Below are 10890 nucleotides of genomic sequence, written 5' to 3'. Positions count from 1 at the left end.
GCCAGGTGATTCATTTGTGTGTGTGTGTGATAAATGGAAGTGACTTCATCAGATATTGAAGAAGATTTCTATATTCAGCTCTTTCTGCAGGTTGGAGTTAGCATAGAGTTGGAAAATCAGCTTTGGCGTTCTTTCCTGACTGTCTCTGATTTCCTCTAGTGTTCTCCCTTTTCTGGTCATCAGCTCTCAACAACTCTGCCACTTTTGTGTCCCAAGGTAATAAGAAGTAGGAAACGAAACATTGCAAAGTGGAGCAAGAAAAGTTATCGGTTACCGTATCAGAGTCAAATGTCTTGGGTGACACTAAGGAGGACATGGGCAAGGTGATACCAGAGTGCTTTATCTTGTGATGCTGATACAGTAGCAGCCTCTCAGACATATAACCAGGTTGGATTTCTCACAAGTTTCTCACCTAGTTTTGAATCCTATCCCATTGGTTTCTGCAGAGAAAAAAAAAATGTTACGTGGTTTTTAAGTTTGTTCTGGGTGGGGAACATCTTATGGGGAATGTACTACATATCAGGGGCTCAGCTTCCCCAAGCAGAGCCAACAGATTCCAAAATGAGTAAACTGGGAAGCTTTTTCTCTCTTTCTGTCTTCATCCCAGATCAAAGAATCCCGAGTTAGGATCTGGATGAAGGATAAGCCCCTGAATTGTCGATGGGCACACCCCACACACTGACCCAGCATCTGAACTTGCTTAACAGGGAGCCGGGGCTAACCTGCTTCACCCTGCCTGAGAACCAGGGAGCACTGCATTTCTCCACAGGGTGGAGGAGAAGAGGCAGAATAAATCAAGCCTGGGACACCTCCCTCCTGTCTAGGTGTACTCATTCTTCTGTTTCAAAAGACTGCAAGGACATGAAGTCAACTTCTACCTGTCTTCTGCTGCTGGTGTCTTATGTATTCTTAGTTTGACCTGATTCCTCTTCTGTCTTTTGGCTTCATGTTAGGGGTTCTTGGTCAAAACCTGCTCTGATGTACATGAAGATTTCAGGTTCAAAATCCATGTGTTTTAAAACAGGTATTTTATAAACGGGGGAGAAATGAAGCAGGATATAATTGCCAAAACTGGCCTTCAGGTTAGTGGCTCTCGGAAAGATTTTCCTTAAGGCCTAGGTCTGAAAATGTAGTGCAACAATAGCATGAATTCTCAGAAGCAACCCTTTCAAGGGAGCCAGTGAGTCATACAGTATCCAGTCAAGTCACTTAAAGCAGATGACAGTATAGGAAATTTTCACAATCCCTGGGCAATCTCATTTTCTCCCCCCTCCCTTTTTTCCCTTTTCAATCCCTCTACCCCCTTATTTCTACCCATGAGTTAGTTTTTGAGGGGTAGAAGTACCTAACATCTCGGAAGCTAGGTTGGGAAACATGCTCAGCTGTAAAAGCTGAGCTTTATTAATCTTGTGTTTTAGAAATGTACATCAGGAGCAGTTGGGGAGGGTCTTTTCTAAAAAAATCTTTCAAATTTGATTTTCTGTGCGTATGGCCGTTCTGTAAATACTTTGGGGTTTTTCATTTTTTTGAAAGTAGACAAAATCTGGGATTTTTCCCCCCGAAACATTACAAAAGAACCTGTTTATTTACATGCAAATAAATTTCTTTGATAAAAAGTATTATGCCTTTGTGTAGTAAATTTTTAACCTTTGAGTAATTTTCACTTATTCAGCTTTTTTAAAAAAGGATTTTCTTTTTAGAGGGGGTGGGGGGAGGGGCAGAGAGAGGGACAAGCAGACTCCCTGCTGAGCGGGACCTGCAGGGGTGGCTCAACCCTGAGATCATGACCTGAGTCAATCAAGAATCAGCAAAATTAAGAGTCAGCAGTGCAACCGACTGGGCCACCCAGAGAACCCCTATTCAGCTTTTTAAAAGTCCACCAATCAGAAAAAATTCAATCAGGAAATAAAAGTCTTCCCTGAGTATTACTCAAAATAGGTTAACCGTAAAGGATAACTGAAACCTGGTAAAAGACCTGTGAAAGTTTGCTTCATTTGATTTATCTGCTTGAGCCAGTTTTACTATCTTTTGCAGGTCTTAGTCACCAAATTCATCAATAGTTGGGAGAAAACTGCTCTTAGATCAGATACGACTAAAAAGCTGTGTTTATATGGCTGAAGTGAAATAACAGAAGTAGCAGACAATATAACATCTAGACCTGGGTTTGTGGGCCTGAGAATGAGTTTCTGAAGCTAGGTTCCTTGCTTAAGAAGCCCTTTCTAGAACAAACACGAGAAAGTTTAAGAAAAAAAAGTGCTTGAAGAGTTGGGTAATAAAGCTTCCAGCTTAAATATGCCTATTTTATTTTTATAATTTTTACTGTTTTTTTTTTTTTTTTTAAAGAGCAGGGGTTGGGCTGGCGGGAGGGGAAGGTCAGAGGGAGAGACTCTCAAGCAGGCTCCACGCCCAGCTGGGAGCCCAAGCACGGGCTGGATCTCACAGCTTGAGATCATGACCTGAGGGGAAAGAGTTGGATGCTTAACCGAACGAGACACCCAGGCACCCCAGAATATGCCTATTAAAAAAAAAAAAAAATCTCCAGCACAAGTTGCTCTTAAGTAAGCTCCTCTCTCTTTTATAAATGTTTTAAGTAATCTCTACACCCAACGGGGCTTGAACCTACAACCCCGATATCAAGAGTGGTAGGCTCCACCAACTCAGCCAGCCAGGTACCCCAGTAATCTCTCTTAAATCAGATTCGTAACAAGCCAGTCACTAAAACTAATTAAAGGAGGTATGAAGACAAACATACTTACTTTGGAATACGATTAGGGGCAGTGATCCTGCCAGGACTGCTGGAATTTATGATACAGTTTCTAATATTTCATCTTGGGTACACGATTCTGTAGTTTGTCGCTCTAAAAAAGGGTAAACTTATTCCTTAGTCCATGGAAATTCGATAATAAATTTCAAGACCTTGAGGGCTGGTGTTGCTAAAGTATAATAATATAATGACACAAACTAGCTTCTATGGAAGGAGCCAAGGAGTCAGATGAATGTAATTTCCACTGAGCCAGCGCCCCCGCCTACTAGTTAAGACACGCTTGTTTCTCCCGCCAAAGTGGCGTCAGGATCAGGTTTTCACCAAGCAAAACCCTGATTGGAGGACGGGCAGGCACTAGAGCCCATTGGGCGCCAGCAGCAGTCTGGTGGCGGAGGGGCGGGGGAAGCCAAAGGCACTTCAGCCTCGCACGGCCCCCCCCCCCAACCACCAAAGCGCGCCCCTCCCCCAGCTAAAAGGAATGGTCGCCCAGCTCCGGCGCTGCACCCCCTAACCCCAAGGCGCGAGGTGCGGCCTTGCTGCATATTCCTGGAGCAGAGGGTAGCGCAATTACCCCCTCCTCCCGTCCTCCTGATCCATGCACGGGGAGACCCACGCCCTGCCGCGGCCCCCCAGGCCTCCCTGCAACACCCGGTAATGCAATCCACGGGGGCGGGGGAGGCGGCGGCAGCGACAGCAACAGCAACGACGGCGGCGGCGGCAGCAGCACTGCCTCAATCTAGAGACAACCAGAAAGAGGAGGAAAATGGCTCCGAGCAGGGACCGCCTGCTGCACTTTGGGTTCAAGGCGACAGTGAGTGATAGGGAAAAGGAGTTGGGTGGCCGGGAAGGACATGTGTGGCTGCACAGGCTACCGGGGAAGAAGCGACAAGACTAGGGGGCTGGGAGGGCTTGACAGGAAGCTCAAGTGCTTGCTGGGTGGGTGCGTGCTGTTTGCCGGCGAAGGGGATTAGATGGGCTCCGGTACTGTGTGCAGTTGTCCTGCTTTCCTCACTCGCTAGTCCGCGAGCACGCGCGCACTCACACCCTCCCCACAGCCCCTCCCATACACAAATACACACAGACAGATAGGCACTTCCCTGCCTCTCCTCGCGGTGGGCTTGCGTGCCTCGGAGGCAAGAGCGGGCTCGCGCCGCCGCCGCCGCGCTCCGGCTGCTCCCGGGCGAACCGTCGCGGGCTGCGCCCGGGAGTGGGGGAGGGGTGGTCCCGCGCCGCCGCCGCAGCCGCCGCCGCCGCCGCCGCCGCCGCCGCGCGCTCCTCCTCCTCCCCTCCCCACGCCGTTCCGAGGCCCGGGCGGCTCTGCCCAATGAGGAGCGGCGTTGCTGGCAGGTGGGGAGTGTTTTTGTTTTGGGTTGAAGTTGAGGCTGAGGGGAGAGAAGAGCTAGCGACGAGCAGTCGTCGCTGCCGCCGGCTCTGCGGGAGGTGGAGGAGGCCCCGCCGGAGCCGAGAGGTTTCCCCTCCCCGCTGACGGCCCCTGCCCGCCGCTCCTCTACCTCCTCCCGGTCCCGGAACTCCGGGGCCTGCCCTGGGCCCCCAGTTTTTGCACTCCGCACGCTGCAGCGCCCGGCCCCGGCCGCACCCGCCGGCCCCATGAGGAGGGACGTGAACGGAGTGACCAAGAGCAGGTTTGAGGTGTGAGCCTGGGGGAGCTGGGGCGGCGTGAGCAAGGCGATTCCCGCTCTTATGCCCCGAAAATTTCGCTCGGCACGGAGCCTCCTCCCTTGCCTGGCGCCGTCACCCACCGACCGCTGGGGCTGCCAGACTTCTTTCCCCTTTCTCGCGACCTGAAAGCCCGGTGCAGCCCAGCTTCCCTAGTCCTCAGGGCTGGTCACCTCCAGCCTGTTCCACCAGCGGGCCCGGGCAAGGGATTACTCTGGCGCCCTAATTCCCCCCTCCCCCCAGTATCACTCAGCTTTCCATTCTTTACACAATCCTTGGCTTCTCTCCCTCCACCCGGCAGAAAAAGCATCACAGCTCCGATCAACCGGAGCTGGCTTCTTTTCTTTCTGCCACCTTCTTCGTGAAGCGAGAGGGACATTATGGGCCAGGGGGCCATTTCTCTGTGTTTGAGAGACCTTGGTTCAACTAGGGAAGTGGAGGTGGTAGACTGGGATGATAGAGACGACCACGAGTTTTCGGTGCTGTTTGGTGTGGGTATTGTTCTGATACTTCCTCTTCTTTCCCGTTTAGTCTGTACTTTTGTAGTTCATTGTTTCTGGGAACTCTTAGATGTGTACGGTCGAGACTTCAGAAAATCCACTCTTTAACAACTTTTTCTCCTCTGGCGAGAAAGGTTTATAGCTAATGGAATTGAGGAATGGATGAGGAAACAGGAAAACACCTGAAAGCGTCTTCAGTGAGTAGTCACCGTGTTAAGGAAGTGATTCCTTTGGGAAGTGAAGTATTCTAACTACGGATGAATTGCAGTAGTGTGGTAATATACCCCAAGGTTTACTGAGGGGGTAAGACAGTGAGACAAAAGTTTCAGGAAACTTGTCCACTAGGTGCCCAGGGTGAAATTGTTACCTAAGGGTCTTTCTTCAGTTTAGTCTATTTCTTGGTTTCTTTTTATGCTATGGGGAAAATACTTTAATTTATCCACAAAGATCTAGGTAGCAAGTGTTGGGGAGAAGTTTAAATTCAGAGCTCTACGGTATTACTGTTGGAGGTGAGGAATGGAGAAAATCGAGAAATTGATCTCTTCAGAGTTTTCATATTTAACTTAATCATAGGAAGAAAATATAGTAGATATGATTGGGTGTTTAACAGAACTTTAGGTTGCCTTAAAGTAGAGAGATCCAATAAGCTTAATTTAGGATGGTTTCATATTTAGTACTACTGTACTGTAAAGTCCAGACCCTCATTAAAATTAGTGGACTTTTAGCAGTTAACAGGAATCTTGAAAGAGAAACCCAAATACTTAAGATCTGAGTGGGGGATAGCCTTTTGCCATTGAAGTCTGCTCTTTATCATTTTGCCATTTTCTTGTAGATTGAGATACTGTTGGAAGGAGTTCTTTTGTAGTATGTGTTTTAAAATTGCATTGCTACATCCTGTTTTTGTAATTATCTTATATTTTAATTTGTAGTTTACCTGTAGTAGTGTATCATAATAAAGTTTATTGCCTTGTTAAGTATATTTATTTACCTTGAACTAAGCCAGTTGAAGCTTTCTAAAGGTGTCTGATAAGATAAAGAATAAGAGGGGATTAAAAAACCCTCCTTCTACAGTGTTCATGATTAGCTTTTGGTTTATAAATATTTTAGTCTTTTATGATAAGAAGGGGGTTCCATGCCAGAACGGGAATGGGAAAGTTTGGAAATGATATATGTTAATGAGTTTAATTATCTGAGTATTTCTTAAAGTCATTTACCTCTTTTTTTTTTTTTTTTTCCATTTACCTCTTTACTGACCTAATTTACAAGTAGTAAAACAATAAACTGTTAGGTCTCTTATGAAGTAGTAAACTTACTGCTAATTCATTGAAAACATTTTAAATATTTAGTTTCAATGGATAAAACATGTAGACAAAATAAAGCAGTCTTTTCATGTCAAAAATATTTACATCAAGTTATTTTTTTAATTCTCAGAATTACAGAATGGTTTTTAAAGGACTGATAATTTTATGATTGTAAGTAGATAGCCAATCCCTGAGAATTTTTGTGAGGGGAGGAAATTTTTGTAGCAAATAATAAGTCATGTCAAATTATGGTTAATACAGAAAGTGAAATAATTGTTTTCTTTTTCTTGGTCACATTTTTTTTCTGGGTGGAAGGTAACTAAAGTTTATTTTTTTATAGTTCATTCATTATAAGGAATATTATGTGCATTATGCTTTTGGATGTTGTAACTTCAGGCCACATACTTTAAATCTCATGCTCAGATCTGGAGCTGTAGAAAAAAATTTAAAGTTAAAATAAAGGGAGTAGAGTACTTGTTAGCCAGATATGTAGCATCCTGTAGAATAGCCAAAGTAGATGATAGTTGGGTAAAAGAGTTAAAGAGATACAGAGATGGTGAAAATATTGTTCTTTGATGTATCACTTTGACATTAACTTTCCACAAAAATAACCCTTATAAGCTAGAGTGCTGATTAATGTGTCTCTCAGTTGAAATTCTTCATCTAAGTACTTTTTATTACATTACTTACAGTATACATTGTTTTGTGGCAAATTTTGATAATTTCCTTGCAGACTTAATAATTGTTACTGAATCCTGCATGCCAGGCACTGAGCTAGATGTTTTACCTCAGTTACTTCTAATTCTCACAATTCTGTTTTACAGTTGAGGAAAGCTAAGGCTTAAGAAGTGCTCAAGTTGCACAGCTAGTAAGTGGGGGAGCCAAGATTCCAACCTGTTTTTTTTTTTTTTTTTAACTTCACTCTGTCATTCTGCTCTGTTTTTAGCATAACATAGCATAAAAGCCCATAAAATGTGTGGGCAAGAACTTTCCTAAATTTCTTCATCCAGTATATTTTATTTTGTCTTTGCTATCAAGAATGAAGTTGTTCTTCATTTGAAGTACTATAATAGTGTGTTACCTTTTTAAAAAATTTTTAGAGGGGGTAGGGGCAGAGGGAGAGAGAGAAAATCTTAAGCAGGAGCAGGCTCCATGCCCAGTGTGGAGCTTCACTCAGGGCCCAATCTCACAACCCTGAGATCATGATCTGAGCTAGAATGAGGAGTTGGATGCTTAATCAACTGAGCCACCCAGGTGCCTCTATGTGTGTTATCTTAACACTCGGTGAGATTAGTGACAAACATGTATAAATAATCTAAGGTAGCCCTTGAATCTTAAGTTTAGATTTTTTTTCAGTAAAGCCTCTCCATTTCATCATTCCCTTAGTAGCTCCATCATAAGATGATACTGGGGGGAAATTTCTATCTTATTTGGGTTCATTAAAAAGTCTAGCATTATCTATTGTGAAAACATTAACAGAAATCACAGGTAACTATTTACAGTTTAATCAGGGCCTGGGAATGTTAAGATTCACATAGGAAATGATAAGTTCCAATTTGGATACTTTGAATCCCTGTTCATTATTGTTTTCTCATTACATCTCACTGCTGCTTTGATAAATGTATAATATTACAGCCTGTAAGATTAAATTGTAATACTTATTTGCCTGCTTCATTTTATTAAGTCAGTTTGTCCAAAATAAGAAAAATCATAAAATGTGGTATGGCAGAAAGAATATACTGCATTGGGAGTTGAAAGAACTGGATGTTAGTTAATCTTGATTTTTGCCACCAATTAACTATAACTTTGGTCATTTCTTTTTATTTCTCCAGTTTGGTCATTTACCTCCTTTGCAAAACAAAGAAATTAGAATCAATTGTTTTGGTTCCTTTTGTTCCAAAATCCTATGAATCTGTCGTTTTTTTTTTTTAATCTGTCATTTTTAAAATAAAAGCAGAGGACCACATTTCCTTGGCTGTTTCTTCTAAAACAGCAACTCTAATATTGTTAAAGTTTGTAGGCAGAGTTGCACAGTACTGCTAAGGCTGCAGTAATTACCTTTTTTCTCCTGTAAGGTTTTATCTTCTACATTCTGCATAGTAAATGACCATCTTTCCTAATTGGTACTCGTGGAAAATGTTATACATTTTTCCAGTGGGTGACAGCCATTTGTTTCATTCTATTTGAAAAGCCTTGCAATGGGAAAGAGAACTAGTAAAAGTAAGGGATTTTGTATTTAACACTTTAGAGATTAGTTTGAAAGCAGTTATCTAGTATTATACAAGGTCCAAATTAGAGGTTTAGGCTTTTTGGGCCCATTCAGACAATGTGTGTGTTTTTTAAATAGTGTTATTGATGTTTATTGTATAATTATGGGTCCTTTTTACCCTTTTTTAAAAAAGATTTTATTTATTTGAGAGGGAGAGGGCAGAAGCAGGGGGAGCAGCAGAGGGAGAGGGAGAAGCAAGCTCCCTGCTGAGCAAGGAGCCCGATGTGGGGCTCGATCCCAAGCCCCTGGGATCATTACCTTAGCCTAAGGCAGTCCCTTAACTGACTGAGCCACCCAGGTGTCCCTCTCTTTTACCTTTTGAAACATGGTATGTTGTATCATGTACTTACTGTAGTAACTCATTATTTAAAAATCAACATATGTTTCCTTCTGCAGTCTACATAAGATAAATCATTACATATTGAAAATTGTTTTCCATTGTTAAAATTTTTTAATTTGGCAAAAACTTTACGAAGTGTGTTCTTGATATTTAAGTCATGCATTCTTATTTCTTAGCTGTAATCTGTTTCTGCATCGAAGTTTTTTATTCATTGAATCAGTATTAGAAGTGTTTAGAAGTATTTATACTTTTAAATTTTTATATTCTTATGTTTTAGGTCATTTGTCAGTTTTAGCTGTTAGTGTTGATATCACTTTTTAATCTTAATTTCTAAAATCCTTCTATTTTGGGGACACCGGGGTGGCTCAGTTGGTTAAGCATCTGCCTTTGGCTCGGGTCATGATCCCAGGGTCCTGGGATCGAGTCCCACATGGGCTCCTTGCTCAGCAGGGAGTCTTCTTCTCCCTTTGCCTGCCAGTCTCTCTGCTTATGCTCTCTTCCCCCCCACACCCCAACAAATAAATAAAAATATTTTTAAAAAAATAAAATTCTTCTATTTTTATCTCCCAAGTGTCTCTTTTCAAATCTTGGTCATGTTTTTCTTGCAAATTATTAAGTACTTTTGTTACAGGCCAGGGATTCCATTCCCAGCCCTTAGATTACAGGTTCCCAACTGGTGGCAGATTGGGAACGGAATTAAAATTTTCAGTAATCTAACTAGTACTGTGGTTTTGGAAGGGTATTTTTAGATGTTCAAAATAAAATATTCCGTTACACCAGGAAAATCCAAGGGAGGGAGGAAGAAGAAAGAATGCCCTTAAACTGACCAAATTTAGCTGCTTGTGCATAGTTGTCTTTATACTGTTTTCCTACTTGGTCTTCCAGACTTGATGGATTCTTAGATCAGACCCGTATCCGAAAATTGACTCAGGAAAATGAAGGCATACAACTTGGTCTTACAGTTTTATGTCTTAGTGCATTGGACCCATTTGATAAAAGATTTTAACTTAATACCAACTAAGAATAGGTGGTGGTATTGAACTGTGCAGTGGTATTTGTGCTTGATTCATCTTGCTTAATTATATAACTTTTAAAAATGAAGATATGTATTCAAATGTAAATAAATCCAAAACATATTTGCATTAGCTTTTGAATACTTTGTTAAAAGAATGGTTTTGCTAAGTATTCATTTTCAGCACATATGAGTTAATAGCAGTAGGTTAAGTAACCTCTATTCCCGAATCATTTTTCCTCTAATTTGATTTTATGATATTCTCTTGGATGTAATAAGCCTCATATCTGATAGTTGTAATCAGGTGGAAATGTAATTTTTTGCTCAGTGTCTTAAGTTGCTATGAGGTTAAAACAATTAAATCATGGTAGACAAGAATTTAGTCAATTATGAAACATATATTGGCAATGTCTTCTTCCATTTTTGTCCTTGAATTGTATCCCAGGAATTTTTTTTTTTTTTAAGATTTTATTTATTTATTTGACAGAGAGAGACACAGCGAGAGAGGGAACACAAGCAGGGGGAGTGGGAGAGGGAGAAGCAGGCTTCCCGTGGAGCAGGGAGCCCAATGTGGGGCTCGATCCCAGGACCCTGGGATCATGACCTGAGCCGAAGGCAGACGCTTAACGACTGAGCCACCCAGGCGCCCCTGTCCCAGGAATTTCTAGTAAAAACTAAAAAGGAAATAGAATACCATGAAAGCAAGTTGCAAATTGATCTTATGTATTACTTTGGTGCTAAGACAGAAATCATATCTAACAACATGGGGCTGAAGGTTAGCAATAAATCAAATGCCTGCTTGATTTTGTATAATCAGATATGCCAACTATTAGGGTATTTGTTGGTTAGTGTGATTTCCTTATCAAATAGAGGATGCAGGCAGATATAATTTTCATAATTGTTTAAAAGTAAAAAATGGAAAAGCATTTTCAGTTTTACTTATAATTTGCAATAATAAGAAGAAGCCCTAGGTATAGCTATTCTGGGTGCTTCGAGTTTGCTTTACTATCTGCAGAATGAGGTGATT

The 10890-nt window shown here is 42.0% G+C and overlaps 1 protein-coding gene across 2 annotated transcripts in view; it reads left to right on the top strand.

Annotated features, from left to right (window-relative positions):
* Nucleotides 1-3208: 3208 nt before the first annotated feature.
* Nucleotides 3209-10890, top strand: part of FBXL20 (F-box and leucine rich repeat protein 20) — a 100950-nt gene continuing 93268 nt past the window's right edge. The window contains exon 1 of one of the 2 annotated variants that reach the window (XM_045888992.3): nt 3209-3575. In XM_045888992.3, the coding sequence (XP_045744948.1) occupies nt 3528-3575 (48 nt within the window). In that variant the 5' untranslated portion in view covers nt 3209-3527. Of the gene's footprint in view, nt 3576-4107; nt 4415-10890 lie in introns of those variants that run through there. The other variant, XM_045888993.3, reaches the window with a different exon arrangement.

This window comes from Mirounga angustirostris, unplaced genomic scaffold (genome assembly GCF_029215605.1).
Source record: "Mirounga angustirostris isolate CCGP_5_RB_7025 unplaced genomic scaffold, mMirAng1.0.hap1 SCAF_17, whole genome shotgun sequence".
Classification (NCBI taxonomy): Eukaryota; Metazoa; Chordata; class Mammalia; order Carnivora; family Phocidae; genus Mirounga; species Mirounga angustirostris.
The sequence above is the reverse complement of the archived record's forward strand: the minus strand, read 5'-3'. Positions and strand labels throughout refer to the sequence as shown.